This window comes from Calidris pugnax, unplaced genomic scaffold, assembly GCF_001431845.1.
Source record: "Calidris pugnax isolate Ruff unplaced genomic scaffold, ASM143184v1 scaffold244, whole genome shotgun sequence".
Classification (NCBI taxonomy): domain Eukaryota; kingdom Metazoa; phylum Chordata; class Aves; order Charadriiformes; family Scolopacidae; genus Calidris; species Calidris pugnax.
Genome location: NW_015091141.1, coordinates 908,401 through 928,423, shown reverse-complemented (window position 1 = coordinate 928,423; position 20,023 = coordinate 908,401). Strand labels below are relative to the sequence as shown.

The following is a 20,023-nucleotide window of genomic DNA, read 5'->3' as shown; positions in this document are numbered from 1 at the left end:
CCCCTGCTCTGTTCCTTGACAGACAACGATCAGCTCCATGGGTACATCAAGGAAAACAGAAGGTCCCCAAAATCCCAGGGAGTCAAAGGCCAAAGCTGCAAACAGCACAGAGAGCTGCCTGCACGGCGCTGGGCAGGCACCAGGCTGGCCCCATGGGCAGGGGACAGAGGGATTGCCCCATGGACAGAAGGGAAGGGGAGGAGCAGAGCCCACCTCTCTGCAGGCACCAGGATGCTGGCTGGGCTGAGAGCCCAGTCCTTCCATGCCCATCTCTGCTGCAGAAGGGAGGATGTGGGTGCCACGGAGATACTGAAAGCCCACCTCTGAAAGAGGAACAGCGCCCAACATCTCAGCAACCTCCTCCCCTTCCCGCTCTCCTGGGCGCAGCTGGGGGCTGCAGATCCAGGCCTAAAGACAGATAAAGGGGATGTCTCATGCCTTACCCCGCAGCAGGACTGCATCATCCTAAACACCTCCAGTGTCTTTCAGCCGCTCATCCTGCTTGTCTCCATCCCTGAGGCTTTCACCTGCTTCCCAAGTCCAAGGCAGCAGCTCCCAGAGACAGTCCACGGGAGCCGCTGGCAGCAGCCGTGTCGTGCCCAGCTCCCCCAGATTCACCCCAAGGGCACCTGCTGCTGGAAAAGCATCAACGTGCTGCCAAGGCCAGAACCGTCCTCCCGGGGAGAAAAGGAACGGCTACATTCAAGGATCCATCCGAGCACAAGCAAGGAAGGCAGCAGTGACACAGGTGGGACAGCAGTGCCACAGGTGGCAGGAGCGTCAGCCCCTCAGTGACACAGGTGGGACAGCAGTGCCAGCTGGCAGGAGCGTCAGCCCCTCCTCCGGGATGGAGAGAAGTCACCAGGGGGTCTCAAAAGATGATTCTGCCTGAAGCCTACAGCAACATGGGCACCGCTGCCTTGGCCGGCAGCTCTCGGCAGCGCTTCAGGTTGTGTGGGCACCCACGGCCCCCTCCGCTCCCATTGTGCCGATGCTCTCACCCATTTCCAACCAACACCAACTGCTTTTCAGCACAGCGACACCTGAGCCTTCATTACAACCCCGAGGCCGGTAACGAGGCAGCAGGAAGGCTATAGGAATCCCTATATCAGGTGTCTCTGGGACAGAGAAGAGGCAAAGCCCATTAAACATTGATCAGTTGCCCACAGCAGTGGCACAGCCCTGCCGTGTCCCTGCCATGTCCCTGCTGTGTCCCTGCCACCAGGATGCTCCACAGGGACAGAAATGGGTCCCAGCGCTGGCTGGTCGCTCACTCCAGCCCCTTGCTGCGCCTGTCTGCAAACCCTCCGAAAGAGCCAGTTGTTTGTGCAGATGAAGCAAAGAACAGGAAAACTCAGATGCTCCACAGGGACAGAAATGGGTCCCAGTGCTGGCTGGTCGCTCACTCCAGCCCCTCACTGTGCCTGTCTGCAAACCCTCTGAAAGAGCCAGTTGCTTGTGCAGATGAGGCCAAGGACGGGAAAACTCATTTTCCTCGTTTTCAACTTTCAGCCTTGTTTCATGCCCGGGGGAGCAGCACCCAGAGACGAGGCACTCGCCCCGCGCATCGCCCGTCTGAGCAGCAGCCGCCCCCAGGGCCCGGCGGGGAGCAGGGAGGCAGAATCCCTGCCAGGGGCTCTGCCACCGTGTGGGCAAACTTGAGCTGCTGCCGCCATCTGCTCCACCAGGCTGGAGCGGCCTCTTTTTCTGTTCTTTTTAGTAACGCTGAGTGTAAAAATAGCCCAGCGACATGTCGGTGTTTTTGGGAAGTGGTGCCCGTGTGAATGCAGGGTGGTGCAGCCACCCCCATACTCACAAACTGCCGCCGCAGCTTGGTCTTGACGCGCTCGGCCTTCGTCTCCGCGGGGTGGACGGCATAGCTGAGGGACCCCAGGTGGTTGTCGACTGACAGGCTCTTCCTCATGTAGAAGGAGCGGGTGCGGAAGTAGCTGAATGGGGCATCCTCCACCGCCGTGCCAAGGTGGGGGTCCCGGGGGGGGTCCGTGCAGTCGTCCTCCAGCCGCCAGGCCTCCCCTGGGGAGCAGAAGGACATGTCATCCCATCGGAGCCTCAATCTGGGCCATGTCCCACCCCTCCAGCCCACTGGTGGGGATGGCGGTGGGCAGCCTGAAGCCTGGAGCCCATGGGGGACATGGGTGCTGCAGGACCCACTCCCCAGAGGGCATGTCCCTGCCACAAGCCACTGCAGACCCCTTGTCCCCACCTGCCCTGGGCAACAACTCCCGTGCCCACCCTGCCCAGCCTCACGTACCCACAGCCCCCAGCATCTTCCCAGCAGGAACTGGTGAGATGCAGTGAGCACAACACAGACCTGGCCAACGCAGACCTGGGCAGAGTCAGGGCCTCCAGGCACTACTGCAGTACAAATAGTATTACTTAGGATAATCAGCGGGCCCAAATCCTAATACTTAAAGACTTCCTGCCATTTAAGTCTAGCAGGTTTATCCCATTTTAAAGGGTCGTTTGTAAAGAATTAAAAAATTTCACTCATCCTTCATCACTCCAAGTCCAACAAGACATTCCACATTAAAAGAAAATGGTTTGTTTTGGTTTTTCAAAGGAGTAAAACAATCAGAACCACACACAGTTTTGTTGCTGGCATCAATACACCTGCACCAAACTCTCTCCTGCAGGTATTCACATCATCACAGAATCCCATGGGGTTGGAAGGGACCTCTGGAGATCATCTCGTCCAACCCCCTTTCCAGAGCAGAGTCACCCAGAGCAGGTCCCACAGGAACACGTCCAGGTGGGGTTTGAATGTCTCCACAGAAAGAGACTCCACCACTTCTCTGGGCAGCCTCTTCCAGGGGTCTGCCACCCTCACAGGGAAGAAGTTCCTCCCCATGTTTAGGTGGAACTTCTTATATTCAAGTTTGTGCCCATTTCTTCTTGTCCTGTCACTGGGCACCACTGAAAAAAGACTGGCCCCATCCTCCTGACACCCATCCTCTAAGTGTTTATATGCCTTGTACCTGGTGACAATAATAAATCTTGCTTTGTAAATGGGAAAACTGAGGCACCACAAACGTTGCAAATTGCAAAAGGATTTACCGCCATCTCCTCCTCCAGAAAACCCTTTATGGCACGGGCAAGAGCAAATCAACAGGGCTGCAGGGCTGGAGCGCCCCGAGACCAAACCTCACTGATGCAGAGAAAGTGACGGCAGCAGAGGACAGTGGGGATCACGCAGAGCTGGAGCTCCCGGGGTAGGACTGACTGTATTTCATTGCAACAAAAGGGGAAAATAACAAAACACAATAGGAAATGTCTCCAGAATATCACCGCTCTGCTCTTTTCCGAGCAGCTTGGATGCCGCACGCTCTTTGTTGCCAACCTCGTCTTTACATCTGGAGTTTGCCCTGCCTCCTACCCCCCAGCCAAAATCACTTCTCAATAGCCATAACAAATAAACAATAAAAGCCTCTTGCTCAATTCTTGTAAAAATGATCAATTACTACTCATTGCAGCCCAGAAGGGCATCTCGCATGATCTTCTTCAGAAATTCTTTCCCTCCTGCAGCCTCTTCCTGGGGCAAGATCATTTATCTCTGATTTCTGCAAAACCCAGCATCTTTGGGCAGAAATAACCATGACCCTGCTGTGCCAGGGCTGAGGAGTAAAATACTTCCAGAGCTTAAAGCAAATAAAGGCTTTAAGATAAAAACCAGTCACAAAGGGAGTGAAGTCTACTTTACCCAGCAAGGCTGTGGGTTTTACACTGAAGGTGATGAGAGACAGGTTGGACACTGCAGCCTCAGAGCAGCCACCGGCGACCCCATCTTCTGTGTCTCAACAAAAGTGTCTCTTCCCCGAGCTCCCTGAGCTATTTATGCTGTAAAGACAGTTCTCTGGGTGCAAAGTCCTGCCAGCGGATCTGAAGGCACTGAATCGAAAACAGCAGAAGGGAGAGGACAAGAGGGAAGAAGAGAAAGGCAGAGAGCTTAAAAACGCGAACAAAGAGGCAACCTGGAGCACCGCACTACCTAGCAGCGCCTCTTTTATTTTTTCCCCTCCCCTACTTTCAATTTAATAAGCTGCTGCTGCTCCTCTCCAAATGTCAACTCATACAACACAGGAACTGCTGTTTGAAAGCTGTGATTATTCAAGGCACAAACACGTCAATCGGAGCCCGGATCCAGACTGCCACCGCCAGATAGCATCGCTCCGGGGACGCAGCAGGAAACGCCGCCACGCAGGCACCCAGCCTGGGAGGAGACCCTCCCAACAGGCAGGAAAACCGCACAGGGAAGGGGGAACCAGCTCCTGTTCACCTGCGATGGCTCAGCCACCACCTGCACCTCCCTCTGTCCCCACGGCCACCCCTGCGCAGCCCCATGGCGTGCCCAGACCCAGCCACCTCCACTCTGCTGCCCTGGGTGAAGAGGGGCCAAGGCTGGGTGGCGAATGTAGCCCAGGTGCCGTGGTAGAAGGGAAAGGACAGCCACCCTCTACACCCACTCCTACAGGTTGGACACCTCTCCTGAGGATGGAGGAGTTGTGGTTCAAAACCCCACAGACCAACAATCTCCAAGACTCCACATCTGGTCTCACTGATCCCAGTTTCCCATGGATTTTGCTGCCTTTGGTCTCTTCGCTCTCCAAGGGGCACCTGCATCCTCCATTGCACTCCTGGAGCTGGACCAGTGTCCTGGTTTGAGGTGAAAAAGAACTAGTTTTTTGTTCAGTAATTTTACTTTTTTAGCTGGGCCTCTTCTAACGAACTGAACTCCGAAATTAACAGCATATTGTTCAGAAACTGTTCACTCTCACAGTGATAAGACTGATTATACCACGGAATGGTGTGCAGAGAGGCCCTTGCTTACACTTATTGCTGTTACAACCAATGTCAGGCAAATTTGTTGTTTGCCCCGTTGGAGGGTTGGAAGCGGAAAAGCGTAGAGGGGTCCCACCTGTGGGGAGGAACGGACAGGACAGGTGACCCAAACCTGACCAACAGGGTCATCCCATCCACATCACGCTCAGTACAAAAGCTGAGGGACCAAAGGGTCAACTCTCTTCCTTCAATGGCCAACGTCCGAGGAGGACCCTGTCTGTTCGTCTGCCTTTGATCCCGATCCGAGCGTTCCTGACTCCAGATCCGGAATCCAGCTCCTGTCCATCACCGTATCCAGCCTGGGACTTTCCCCTGTGCCTGCTGGTGACATGATCATCATCCTGGGAGCTCGATACAGTTTTGTACATACTGTATACTCTTTTTTTTCCTTTTCTTCTTCTTCTTATTATTTATTACTTCATTATTTATTAATATTTTCATTAAAGTAGTTTAGTCTTTTCTAAACTCATAAATCTCTTTTATCTCTTCCTCTCCTCTCTTTTCCTTGGAGGGGGGAGGGAGGGGCCATCTCCTTCTGATGGGTCAATCTGGTCAAAACCATGACAGCCAGCAGCAGACTGCTCCCTGGCCTGCCTGAGAGGTGATGCCCTCCAAAAAGGGCTATGGTCCCTCCTTTCTGGGCATGGGGAGCCACCACAGAGGGAGCCAGGACCTTGTCTACCCCAAAAAGCTTTTCTACATGCTGAAGGAGCTCATACCTGATTTCTACCAAATGATCAAGCCCTGAACAGTCAGAAGGGAAAGATCAGGAAGTCCCTGGAGAGAAAATACCAGGGAGAGGAGTAAGCCCACAGGCTGGAGGCCAACCATCCTTATACTCTTCTGCCTTGAAGCTGCTCACCCATCTACCACCCAGAGCTATGCCCAGAAACATCAGCACCTCTAAAAGATAAAGCATCTTCTTGGGCTTGGCAACAACAATTGCTGCAAAATCTTCCTTCTTTATGAGTGTGAAGTGTTGGGGAGGACATGGACCAAAGGACAGAGGGGGCAGCGAGGACAGAGACCCGCTGTTCCTCTCTCAGCACGGACAGGCTGGTCCCTCAGCCACTGTGAGCAACACAGAAGGTGTTCCTCTGCACCAACGCCGATGCACGGGCTGGTGTGAAAAGGCCCTTCTGTTCCTCTCTCGCGCAGGGGTGGCACATTGCCCAGGAACCAGGCTGAAGCCTCAGAGCCAGGAGCCTTCTTCTCGTCCAACAGCACATTACCCTGGGGAAGAGCACAGGAACCAGCCCCACCACTCAGCTGAAAGCACAAAGCAGGCATCTTCACAGGCAAACCTGTTTCAGGATGGGGCCGTGTGCCCATGCTAAGTTCTACAGAAACAGAAGACTGACACCCACCCAGATGTTGTGGAAGGCCACCCAAAAGCATCCCTGTGAGCATTAGGAAAACTAATTCCAGAGTCCTAGTCTAAGCTCAAATCCAGACACTTCCTTTCGGCTTCCTTCTTTTCCTCCCATGGGCATAATTCCTAATAAGCTCACACTAAGTGTGCTACCAGTTAGCTTCTCCCCAGCTTTCCACCGGGGCACAGAGCCAGCTTCTGAAGAGCTCAGCATGTTGTGAGCTCTCGTGCGCAGCCAAGGGAGAGGGGACACAGGTGAAGAGCTCCAGCATGGTCTGCTCCTTCCAGGAGCAAGGCAGAGGGAACTGCAAGGGGTCAGATGTGAAACACAGGCAGTGACCTGCCTGGGCGGCAGCCAAAGGTGGAGAAGCCCCTGGCTGCTGCAGAAGGAAAAGAAGGGTATAACAGAAAGTGTTTCTTACCCCTAAAACTTCAAAGGGGCACAGAAGAAGGAAGGAAAAGCATAAGGGAGCTCACTTCTCTGCGCTGCCCGTGTGTGTGAAGCCTCTCGGCACACTGCAAAACAGGACGCCAAACAGACAATGCTTTGGGCAAGGCAGGAGCTGCCCCTGCCCCTGTTTGACCAAGCCCTGTTTGCTCTTGTTCCCTCCTCGGTTTGTCCCAGGCTCATGGCCCTCAAGAGTTTTGGGTTAACCCAGGAGAGCTGCTCCAGGCGAGGGGTAAAGGATGGAGAGCTGGAAGCCTGCCCTAGATGAGCACACCACCACGTTGCAGCTTATCTGGGGGGAACAACAAAACCAGACCAACAGGAAACCCAGTTCACTGTCTTTCAGCTCTCCTGGCCATCCTTGGGGCTCCAGTTACCCACCAGACACCTTGGTACCTGCACAAGGACCTGCACAGGAGCTGTGGTGCCACAGCAGAATGATCTCCTGTGACCTCCCACAGAGTAACAGTGCACTTCCCTTCTCCAGTGCTGCCACACTGGAATCACAGGACACAAAGCAAAAGGCTGGGGAACACGTCCCAGTGGTCGGATGAAGATGTCATGCCTCATCCATGCCGGAGGAGATGGCTTCTCCCACCTCAATGGCGACTCTTCCGCTTGTGGCCCCAAGGTCAGTGGCGAGCCAGAGCCTGGTTCCTTCCCTGCAGAGCAGTGAAGTCTCCCTGAAGATGAGTTTTCCACCCCTCCCAGGACTGGCCCTGCTCCTGCCAAAGCCTTGCATCCCTGTGGGCCAGCCTCTTCTGAGGTGGCTTTGGCCATGTGTCCCCTACTGCAGCTGGCTGTGTGTCCCCCACCCTCAAATGGCGAGTGGTGGGACCTGCTCAACACAAATTCACAGGTTCTTTAAGGAGAAGATCTTCTCTCCTTCCTGAAACGCTGCAGCTCAGCTCTCACTCAAACGTAGTGCTGCGTGTTACCGGCACACACTGCCCAACCCACCATCGGGCTGCGAGACACTGAGACAACAACCAGGCAATGCTGAGAAAAGCATATTTCTTTCCTTTTTTTTTTTTTTTTTCCCACTCCATGATAGCATGCTGATAGTCTTAATGAGCAGCTAATTACCAGTTCCTAATTGAGCATCAAGGAGCCAGGAAAAGAACCTGAGAGGATCTGGACAGAAAACAACTACTCGTTCATTCATCCAAGGCTCTGGCTGTGGTGGGAGCCTTCCAGCCTACGAGGGTTTTCATACTCCTCCCTCTTCTTGGCATCCCCGGCACCTTCCAGCCGTGAATAAAGCAACATCTTAAACACTGTTATGTGCAACTGGGGCTCTTCCTTCCACCCGCTGTGCAGGGAGGGCTCTGCACAGGGTTTGCTCCAGGGTGGCTGCTCCAGGGTGCACACTCACGTCTGCACTCACACGGGAGGAGGCGTCTGCAGCAGACGCTGATGAGATTTGCCGTGGGTCTGACTCACGCTGGCACTTCATCCCATGGTCTTACACCAGCCTCCCACTCCCTCCCTCCACCTCCTCACAGCTCCCTGGAAGCACCAGCACACCAACCAGCTGGGGGCTGAAGGGTGCTCTGGATGCACACAGGCTGATGCTCTCTCAGGCACAAGTCAAAGAATGGTCTATGCTGGAATGGACCTTTCAGACCATCGAATCTAAGCATCGATCTAGCCCTGACAAAGCCCATCACCAACCCATAGAATCATAGAATTGTCGAGGTTGGAAGGGACCTTTAATATTATCTAGTCCAACCATCAACCTAACACTGACAAAACCCACCACTAACCCATGTCCCTCAGCACCACTTCTGCCCGTTTTTTAAATACCTCCAGGGATGGTGACACCACCACTGCTTTGGGCAGCCTCTTCCAATGTTTGATAACCCTTTCAGTGAAGAAATTTTTCCCAATATCCATCCTAAACCTCCCCTGGTGCAACTTGAGGTCATTTCCTCCTGTCCGATGGCTTGTTCCCTTGGAGAAGATACCGACCCCCCCGGCTACACCCTCCTTTCAGGGGGTTGGAGAGAGCGAGAAGGTCTCCCCTCAGCCTCCTTTTCTCCAGGTTGAACCTCCCCACCTCCCTCAGCTGCTCCTCACAAGACCTGTGCTCCAGACCCCTCACCAGCTTGCAAAGCCTTGGTTTGCCCTCTACCCAGACCTCCCCCATTTATTCAGGTCTATCCTTGCACACCATGACCCAGGGAACCCTGAGGGCTCACGGAGAGTCATAAGCCATCTCCGACTCCAAGCAATGGAGTTGCCTGCAATCACCTACACACACACAAGTGTCCCACTCCCTCGTGTCCCCGGGAGGCAGCTACACAAGGCTTTCCCAAGGGTCTCCCTCCCGCAGTGAGACAATTTGATGGGCTGAAGGGAAAGCCACCAGTTTGGCACACAGTGGAGAGCAGCCACTGGGGTGCTGGAGCACCACTGCGACAAGAGCAGCAGGAGGGGCTCAGCAATGTGCCAAGACCCTCTCCATGCACGACTTCTGGGAGAATTAGTAGCACCAGGAAATGAAACGCAGCCCGCAGAGCGTTCAAATTAAGCCAGGGTTTGGGCAGCTGCTCCGCTGGTAGCTCACAGTGATCCGAGCGTGAGTGAGACAGATTTTAGGAAATAAAAATAAAAAAATCCAAGGGTGCTGTTTGAAGGGAGCTGTTTTATATGGATTTTATTCAGTTCTGGATCGTCAGCCCTGGCTTGCAGGCCTTATTTTTGTTTCATTGCTAATAATCCCTTTCCCCATCATTTTTATGGCCGCGGTACGATTCCGCTGGCACCAAAAGCACTGAAACGCTTTGGCCATCAATGGCTTTGCCAATAAACTTGTTCAGAGCAGCTGGCCCAAACACATTAGTATTTCATCAGGATCAGTGCAAGAGTAGAATGACATGATAAAAACCCTCTGCTGCCCTGAGGGCCAACGCACATTATCTGGCTGGGGAGCATTTGCTACGGCAAATCCCCACCCCAGGCCAGGACCGTGGGGGGAGCACAGCGGTGCCGCTGCTCCCAACGCCGCCCTGCAACAAGTGCCCTGAAAGTCACTTCACGCCAGAGAGAGAGGCACTTTGGCCCATTGCAGAGGCCAGAGCTGCTGAGGCACCAGCTCACCCCGGCATATGTGGTCAGGAGAAGCAGCTCACCCAGAGGCAGAAGGCTCCGAGCATCACCTCCCCGCATCGGGGCAGGGGGGCTTCCAGGGGCTGACTCCTCTTTTTCATCAGCACAATACGAGAGATGGGGAGGTTTAAGTAACGGGCTCACAAAAAGCTCAGAGAGGGGTGGGGAAAAACAAAAAAATCAACCTTATCAAGAAGGGCTGGTTTTGAAGCTGGACAAACCCTGCACAGACTGGGGTTGGATTTATTTTATTATTTGTGCCCCTGGAGAATGAGGAAAGATTTGCCAGGACCTTGCAGCCCCCAGCAGAAAGAGTGGAAGCTCAGCCCAGCTCCACGGCACTCACCGGTAGAAGGGACCGTGCAGCCTTTCTGGCAGTCAGAGGCCGAGTGCTTCTTGTAGGGCTTCTGCTCCGGCATCTCCTCCCTGTAGGGCGTGGGGTCCAGGAGGGGAAGCCGGCTCAGGACGGGGGACTGTGGGATGCTGGGCAGCGTCCGGGACTTCCCCAGGAGCGGGCGCTGCGGCTTTCTGTCCAGAGACCTTGAGGGAAGAAAACACAGGGCATGTCCTTTTCAGCTGGTGGCTTCTTCGAGCCAAGGACCCTTCTGGAACATCAAAGGCTGCCATGGGACAGAGAGCGTACAGTCCCTCCCAACACCAAACTGCACACTTCGTTTGCTACTTCAGTAAAGCTTTCTACCTTCGCCGGTGTATTTTAATACATCTTGGGTACAAGCCACAATCAGCATAAACAGCACATCAAGCATTCCAACCCCCACCCCACCTCAACACTCACAGATAATCAGAATTAAGCAAATAAACAAACCAGAGGGTTCGAGACTGAAGTGATACGAATTCTCTTTACGAGAGTTAAAAACCCCACTTAGCACTGAGCAGCCTCTGAGGCAGCACAACGCTTTTTGTGTTGGGAGCCAGGTCACTCAGGGGCCCCAGGGACACGCTCTATAGGGAAGGTCCAGACTGTACCACAGAATTACAGAATGATATGGGGTTGGAAGGGACCTCTGGAGATCATCCAGTCCAACCCCCTGCCAGAGCAGGGCCACCCAGAGCAGGTCCCACAGGAACGTGTCCAGGTGGGGTTTGAATGTCTCCAGAGAAGGAGACTCCACCACTTCTCTGGGCAGCCTCTGCCAGGGCTCTGCCACCCTCACAGGAAAGAAGTTCCTCCTCATGTTGAGGTGGAACTTCTTATATTCAAGTTTGTGCCCATTTCCTCTTGTTCCATCCTTGGGCACCACTGAAAACAGACTGGCCCCATCCTCCTGACACCCATCCTCTAAGTGTTTATAGGCATTGATCAGATCCCCCCTCAGTCTGCTCATCTCTAGACTATAGAGACCCAAGTCCCTCAGCCTTTCCTCACTAGAGAGATGCTCCAGGCCCCTCATCATCTTTGTAGCCCCAAACAGACGGTACAGCCCTAGTACAGCCCTAGGTACAGCCCTAGTACCAAGACAGATGCACTCAGCAGGCTCCGTAGAGGCCACAAAGGTGTCACACAACATGTAGAAACACAACTGCAAGGTCTCTATGGGGTCAAAATTCAACTGAGTCTGACAATGAGGCTCCACAGCTGCAGGAGTGACCAAGATGACACCAATGTTCTAGAAATGTGACTGCCACTCTCCTTCTCCTCCCAAACCCCAGAGAACGTCGAGCCTCGCCGTGGGGCAGGTCCCCTTTCTCCTGCTTCACCCCACAGGTTCCCTCAAGGGACAGTCCTCAGATGCCATCCTTGGGGCTGACACTGGCCCAGGCCATGCTGCAAAGAGCCCAGAAACGTGATAAAAGTGAGTGGATGCCCAGCACTGCCGCAGAGTGAGGAGACGTGGCAGGATTGCCCCTGTGCCAGGACCAATAGCCCCTGGGACCACCCCAAGGCTGTCCAACCCCCTCCCGCTGTCACAAAGCCCACACCTCAGCCCCACCGAGCTCCCCAGCACAACCCAAGGGGGCTCAAAGGGCCCCTCCTCACACAAGGCTGTTCCTGAATCTCATACCGAATGGTACGAAACTTTCCAAATTCCATCCAAACTTCGATTCTTAGCTGGTTTATGCTCACTTGTTCTTGTGCCAATATTAACTGTAAATGAAATAATTATTCCCCCTCTCTGGTGTTTGCTCCCATGATTAATTTCCCTTACACCACAGTCACAGCCCCTTCTGCCAGCGTTTTTCTAGGCTGATAAAGGCAGGTTCCTCCAGCCTCCTCTCACAAAATGAGCTTCCCTTCCCCATGGTTGCTTCCACACCCTTCCCTTGCCCTCCCTCCAGCTTGGACCCGGCATCCTGCCCCCATCCCAGAGCATCTCGCCCAGCTGAGCTCCCAGGGCGGCGGGCAGGGCGAGTGCTCTGCCTCCCTGCACGGAACAGCACTAAATTGTATCCTCTTTCCACTAATCCAGCCCTCAAGGTCGTACAGGGAGAGTCTATCATGCAAAAGCTCCTGACCCTCGGCGGCTGCCTGTCACCGCTATGTTTATTATGATCGTTTTTCACTCCCTTTACAAATGTGACAGCAGCTCCCAACTGGTGCTGGCATCTCATGTAATCCACAGGCGAGCGGCAGCACGGGAGCCGGGGCAGAACGATGGCACCACGCAGGGCTCCTGTGGGACAGGGATGCGTCAGGGACACCGCAGTGGACGCCGGCAGCGCTCGGGGAGAGGGCAGGAGCAGGGACCAGGCAGCCCCTGCGCTCACTGCCGGGACATCTTACCATCGGGGCAGGGAGAGGGACCACACTTCATCTTGCAGGTCCAGAAATTCCCCCCTTGGTTCCCAGGCAATGCTGCTGTGCTCCACGGAGCTGCCACCGAGCGCCCAGGGGACAGGGACAGCACTGCCCCAGCTGCACAGCACCATCCTGCCCGCGCCCAGCCCCACGCTTCGCTTGCATCGACGCGAAAACAAGCTACGCCAGGAGATACAAAGCCAGAATTAGCATCCCGAGTTGTTTCTATTTCAGTAAAATGTATGTACCTCTCATTGTAACACATTTCACTGGCACAAGACATCAGGCATGTAACTTAACACATCGCTGTGCTGCATAAATGAGTCCAGGGCTCTGCTGGAGTTCAAAACATTCCTTTTTTCTTCCATGTAAATCTCAGTGCTTTTAACTGTACCCGTGTACAGCTCCATCACCTGCAGAACGGCATTAGCATTTTAAGTGCTAACATCCCTTTGTGCCTACAGTGCCGCTCACATCACACGGGGGTATAAAGGGAAGAATTCACACCCTTAAAGGAGCAATTTTTAAGTTGTATAGCTGCAGACAATGGTTTCTATCAGAAAGAGCAAAGCAGCTTAGAAGCCTGTTTCTACCCGAAACCTGAACTCGAATTCCCGGCCAAACTTCATCTCTCTGGATCCAGCATCTCATGTACAACTCTGGAGGCAGCAACTGTCAGCCGGGACCCGACGCCTGCCACCGGGAAGTCACATCGCATCCTCGTTTGCTTCCCAAGCGGCCCCCACAGCCAGGCGGTATCAAGGATGCCACATCCCATTAGGAAAGATCCCCGATGGAGTGTAAAGCTCAATTAGAAAAGCCATAATCAACGCTGTTACAGCCTATATTTAGCTGCTGGTTGACATTTTGGTAGAAAGGAGAGCACATAATCAAGTCTTGACAAGGGTGGAAAAATCCTCCTGGCTGCGTGTGAGAGCTGAGGCGGGAGCCCAGTGACAGCTCCATCACTCCCAGTCTGCGGCCAGATGGGGAAATGTGAGCACAGTCCCCAGGACCAGGTCCCCTGCCACCAGCCCTGGGGACAGCCACAGGGCACAAGCTGGTTGGGCCAGGCAGAGACTGCTCCAGCATCCACAGCCCGTGACACCCGGGGAACATGGTTGCTGCTTGCCCAGGCTTTTACTGAAAGCAAACAGACTAACAAAAAACAAAGCCGCTGTGACCAAAAAAAAGGCAAAAAAAAAAAAGACGCAGAGGCCATTTCAAGAGACGTGCTGTGTCCAGCGCCTTCCCCATGGAGATGTCCTGCCTGGATGGCTCCTCCAGCACCCCAGGGAAAGGGCTGAGCAGAGATGAAGGGTGGGGAGGGACAGAGGAAAGGTTAATGCAAGATAAACCAGGGAAAGCCAGATCCTGCATCCCTCCTGCACCCCAAGCCTGTCCTCCCCGCTTACTTTGATATGGGAGATGCTCTCCAGAGAGCACCTCCCAGCCCAACCCAAAGCTTTATTTTAGTCTCAGTTTGAAAGAGAGAGGACGCAGCATCCACCCGAGTCAGGGTAAGGATGGAGGCGTCACCAATGCCACAGCAGAAATCCAGCAGCACACCAGAGACAGCAAGCAGGAGGGAAAAATAACCCCAAACCCACTTCTCACACAATCCAAAAAGGACCCCAGTAAGCCTCACTGATTTACATGATTGCCCAGGGATGGGAATGAGGAAGCCTCCCAGGCACCTCCTCAAAACACCTGAGGATGGTGACCCTCCACAGATGTCCTGTTCCTGGCAAGGGGGAAGCCCTGGCCCTGTCATGGCACCCAGACCCAGCATCTCTCGGACAAACCCAGGCACACACGGTGCTCACCCAGCTCCCCCCAGTCTTCCCAGCGTCAGGCTGCCTGGGAAGGAGAGGAGGTTAAGCCAGGGAGAGTGGCAGAGGAACAGGGCACCAATTGCTCCAGATGGTGCCTGCTGGCTCCAGAGCTGTGGCGTGGTGACAGCCATACACTCCAACACACCATTTCTAAGCTCTGACAGGGACAATGTGTGTCCCAAAGAGCTCAAACCCCCAAAGGCAAATGAGGATTCGAAAAAACCAAGATGGAGAAGCCAAACGGCCGCTCCTCCTCCTGCAGGACTGCACGGCATCTCACGGGTCAGTGGCTCCTCTACACCCTCAGTCAACTCACTAAATCTGCCAAGCAAAGGAAGTTTATAAAGCTGAAGGTTTGGGGAAGAAGAGCTAAATGAGGTACTGAGGTGAGCCTGGGACTGACGGAGGATGGAAGGGAGAGGGCCAGGAGAGCCCGGTTATTGCAAAGGGCCACCGCTCCCAGCTCTTCCCCGCTGGCGGCTGCTCCTGCCTGTAGCACGCTGCTCAGCCTGCTCCTCCAAGGAGGTGTAACTTAGCAACCTGACCTTAAAAACTCGGCAAAGGTTTCAGCTGGATTCAGAAAAATGAGAGATGCTACAAGCTGGGAGAAGCAATTACACACTACAACCCTCTTTTGGTACTGGGGCAAGAGCAGCCGTGCCGCTGCCCGGGGAGGAGGGCGAAGGCAGTGAACCGGCAGAGCCTCTTACCACCAGCCATGGCTGCAAAATTGGAAAAAAAATAAACAAAACACCTACATCCATTCCCTGAAAGAGCCTGCGGAGACCCAGCTGGGTGTTAGGTGACAGGCACAGGGGGGACAACGTGTATCTCAAAGCACTCACAGCCCTGAAAGGCAAACAAGGATTAAAACCCAAAAATAAAAGTGGAGAAGGCAGGGCAGGAGGAGGTTTCCCTGCGGTGCTCAGCTCCAGGGTGCAGGGTTCATCTTTTGCTGCCATTCCCACGGTGCCTTACCCCACTTTCTGACCATACCCAGAGGCAGAGCAGGTTGCTGTGGGGGGCAGCCGGAGCAGAGCGGGGTGATGGACACCCCAGCACCCTGTGCTCCCAGAGCCCTCAGTGGGGCACGGCAGCACCCCTGGCACCCTGGTGAGAGCACAGGGCTCACCGGGTGCCAGCTGCGCTGCGGGGAGGCTGTGTGTCACAGGGAAATGGATATGAGCCATGGTTTGGGCCGCACTCTCCTCCACCCCTGTCCAGATCGCAGCAGGAGAGGAGAAAACATCTGCCTGCAGCTGGTTCAGCAGAGGCAGGGAAAGGAAGCAGCAGGAGGGGAGGCAGAGGAGGCTGCAAGTGCCTTAGAAGCTGTTTCCAGGCAGAAGCACAAGATGACAGCAGCCTCTGGGACACAAGTCAGCGTGGTCCACAGCCCAAAGCAGTGGCAGAGCCCTGCAGAGGGCAGGGAGTGAGGGTTAAGGGGATGGCACAGCCACCTGGAAGCCTAGAGCAGGAGCCTGAGAGGAAGTCATACAACCACTTAAAATACAGGGTGGCCTCAAAAAGCAGAGCCCACGGATTTAGGGAGAGCGCAACCTTCACAGGGCACCCGTGCCTGCTCCCATCTCCACGGTTTGCTCTGGAAACCTTATCAACTGCCAGCAAACCCATGAGTCACCGGTACTTTTCCAGTGACCCTGTGAGTTGCAAAGCCAGAGAAAATCACCCAAAAAACCACTCAAACAAACAAAAAATATCTTCTTTTCTTGCTGCCCAGCATCTCTACCTGAGCTAACTATCCAGCCACCACCGCAGACGCTGCAGACCCACACCAGCTCTTGCACCACGAGCAGCACCGACGTCACGCGGAGCCGTGTTCCAGCGGGAGAGAGGAGCAGCCGACTGCTCCGCCGGGCGACAGCTCTCTCCCCCCAATTCAAGCCAAGGCCCCACAAAACCACCTTCACGCTGTTAAAAGCTAACAGGGGGCAAAGAGCCGAGGCTGACAGCTGAAAACAGAGCATCTTTTTCATCTGGCTGTGAAATAGTTTCAAAGCTAAACAAAAACCAAAACAGCATTCAGCTCGCAAGTTCAGAAAAGGAGAAAAAAAAAAAAAAGCCCACAAACCCTGTGAAGCTATAAAAATACCTTCCCAAGCTCAGCTGTGAGCTGGTAAATACCATGATTTCTACCAGCTGGTTTGCAAAAGCTTCCTCTCCTGCCATCTCTCTAGCTTGAAGTGCATCTCTCCAGCAGGGGCCATCGCCCGAGCGCTGAACAAAACACCGCCTGGCACCAGGGGAATAATTGCTCCTGTCCCTGCAAAACCACATTTCAATTAGGACAGGTGACACGGGCTTCAGGGGTCTCCAGGAGGAGCAGGAGAGGAGGTCGCACACCCCACGTACCAGCAAGACGTTTCAGGAGAGCTACCTGGAGGAGGAACATCCAGTGCCCTCCGAGTCCAGCCATGTCCCAGGACACAGCCCTGGTCCCAGCACCCTGCTGGGCTCAGGGTCAATTACCAAATTTCCCAGAAAAAGGCCAAAAGGCCTTTCCGTGGCAGTGGGTGCCTGCTGAGCCCTGGGTGCTCTGGAGTGTGACAGCCGGTGTCACACAAGTGTTGGCAAGTGCCAACACCACCGACAGCCTCTCGCCCACCGGGCTTTCACTCGGTGCTCTGCTGGCACCCACCCCCAGCACCGTCCCGTCAGCCAACCCGGCCAACAGGGGAAGCCACCCCTGGCAGCCTCACACGCTGTGGCGGGGAAACAAAAAATCTTTTAAATTTAAAAAAAAATACCAGCATTTCACATCAGCAGTTCTGGACCCATCCCCGTGGCTGTGTTTTAAAGCAACGCTTCCATTTCAGCATTTACTTAAATGTAATTGTTAAAAAGAGAAAAGGAAATACTTTAGGGACACACACTGCTGTTCGTTTAGTCAAAGTATGTTTGTTTCTTCATTAAAAGGACCTTTTTTCTGGCTGCCATTGCAGGCAGCAAACCAACTCCCCAGTCCCCGTGCACACTGCGGGGGTCTCACCGCTCACCCTGCCCCGACCGGACCCCGGCACACGGACACACTCTGTCCCTGAGATGCCACAAGACCATCCCCTCCATGTCCCACAGGGGAGAAGAGCCCTGGGCACCCTCTTGCCCGCCTGCTGCACTGACCTGCACACCATTAACGGGGGCAAAGCTGGCACCGGGTGCTCAGGAGGGCTCTGGCAGTGATGCCCAGACCTGCTGGAGTGGCTCCTACTTAGTAACCATAACGCCCAAAGACAGAAAGTCCCCAGGGCCAGGGAAAGCAGCAGAAACACTTATCGAGTGTGAACATTTATCTTGCTCACGGAGTTCTCTCTGATAAATGGGGAAAGAGGGCAGACGAAGGTGAACACAGGAATCCCAGCAGGACGGCGCAGCGTGTGAGCATCCTCCCTCCCGGCAGCTTGAGAGCGTGACCTGCATCCTCAGGGACCAGGGATGCAAACACTGCAGGGTCCCCATGCCCATAGCCAGGTTCTGCCTGCAGGCACCTGCCAAGCCAAGGTGACAAGTGAAAGTATCAGGGATGCTCCGCAGGGAACACGAAAGGCTCCTGGACCACTCTCCAAAAGAAAGAGGGCTGAGGCTGCCCTCCCCACCTTACTAAGGGTATTTTAGAGGAATTAGCAAGCTCACCTCAAGACCTTGCACACTGCAACTCAGCCCAGGGGCAGGATGCCAGCCCCAGGGACACAGCACTGACTCCGAAACGTGGCCAGCCCCAGGGCAGGTGAGGGACAGCAAAGCGTGTGTGGGACGCAGCCGCTGTGCAATGGGCACACTGTCAGAGGACAAACTGGCCCTGAGAAGAGCAATGCAGCTCCTTGCTTTAAATGACAAACCTTTCAGATCCACACCATTATTCACCTTGTATTGATGTTTAAAGGTGGGGAAAAGCAGAGACAAGAAGGGGTTATGTGACCTGCCTTGGGCTGGGACAGAGCAAAAACATCCCACCTCACCTCCCAGGTTGAGAAGACGCTGAGCCACGGGCTCTGTGCCCTGGCTCCTGCTCTTCTTCTGTGGCGATTACTCATCTCCTGTTTGCCCTTAAAAAGTTTTAGAGACAAAAAGCTAATGAAGCACAAGCAACGTGGAAGACAAGCATCCTGGCTCCAATTTGAAAAGGCTGGCTAACTTGCAAGATAAATACGTAACTGCCTCCTTTACATCTGCAAACAGCTTTCAGGGAGGAGGCGAAGGGGGTCCAGTGCGATGCCCAGCACCGCAGCCACCTCCAGCACCCACCGCCCTCCTCTCGCCAGCCCTGCACCGCCACAGAATCACCGAGGCAGGACCGGAGCCCCGACATTCACTGTGCCCCCCCAGCCCCCAGCACAGCCCAGTCCCTCCCAGGGACGCCCACCGGCTGCACCGCCAACTCCTGATCCCATTCCCAGTCTCATGACACAGGGCTGGTCTCCCCCGTTGCTTCAAAATCCAAGTCACGCGATGGGGGAGACAAAAAGCCGCTGAGATCATCTTGGAAAGGACACCGCTGCTCCTGACAAACACGGGGGAGACCCATCAGGCATGAACTCTACGTGCTCCAGCACAGAAAGCATAAAGACACCGGAGACATCTGTCAGGGCTGCTGGGTTTGTTTTAAATCCTATAATTTCTGCAGCGTGACCAAGTTTTCCAGCACTTGTAGCTAACCATGGCAAATCCGGCTTAGCTCTGACTACTAACCCCTGGCAAAAAGAATTATTTCATATGTTTTGGTCAAAAAATATATTTATTATCATAGGCTTGGAGAGCATATTGTTGATTTATACCCTCCTGGGCACCACCTTTCATCCAGAGCCTTAGGCTGGTTGTCATTTGCCTCTGAAGCACCAGAACGTCAGTAGCACAAGAGGCAGGTCACCACCGTGGTCAGATGGACAACAAGCCCGTTCAACAAGACACATTTTTATGCTTCCAACGTGTCACAGTAACATCCCTTAAAAAAAAACCGCTTTCAGTGAAGGAGTAATGGATGCTGTGAGGAGCTGGCAGCAGAGCTTTCAGCAAGAGGCACTCGCCTCTGCCCTCCCGGGCTGGGGGGGAGGGGGTTTAATGGGTTTTATCTGTCTTTTGGGAAAGAGCAAGGAGCAAAAAGCCTGAAAATACCAGGAAGCACAGTCCTGGGCTGCTGCTGCAGGGTGATGCTCAGGAGAGCAGCCCTGTCCAGGCAGGAGCCGTCGGGTCCAGGCTCAGGTCTCGGTCCCAGCCAGCCCCAGGACCTCACGGCACAGTGTCACCAGCACACAGGGGGTGAGAAATCTGTCCCACGGGATGCAAGGGATGCAAAGCCCAAAAGCCAGCTCGTTTCTAAGCAAAAGCCCAGGGACAGCTTTAGCTGCCGGGGTGTCTGTGAGCAATTTCAGCCCAGCAACCGCGGGGGAAGGCAGAGACGGGCTCTGCCAGGGGAAGCTCATACCTGCTGCTCAGGGGGAAAACAGCCCTAAAACCATCATTTGAACAAGCTCCCGGCTCTTCCCACCTCTCTCTGGAAAAGACGAGCATCAAAAGCCAGCGCAGCCGCTTGCTTCAGAGCCTCCCAATGCACACACACACACACACACACACACACACACTCACACACACACACTGGGGGGATGAATCAACACCCGCCTGACAAAACC

At 54.4% G+C, this 20,023-nt stretch overlaps 1 protein-coding gene across 3 annotated transcripts in view; it reads right to left on the bottom strand.

Annotated features, from left to right (window-relative positions):
* The window catches only part of LOC106897888 (ankyrin repeat and fibronectin type-III domain-containing protein 1-like), a 269,176-nt gene that overhangs the window by 183,585 nt on the left and 65,568 nt on the right, over positions 1–20,023 (bottom strand). For all 3 annotated transcript variants that reach the window (XM_014958854.1, XM_014958853.1, XM_014958855.1), the window contains 2 exons: positions 10,135–10,328; positions 1,817–2,034 (listed from right to left, as the gene is read on the bottom strand). In XM_014958854.1, coding sequence (XP_014814340.1) covers positions 1,817–2,034; positions 10,135–10,328 — 412 coding nt within the window. The remainder of the gene's footprint in view (positions 1–1,816; positions 2,035–10,134; positions 10,329–20,023) is intronic.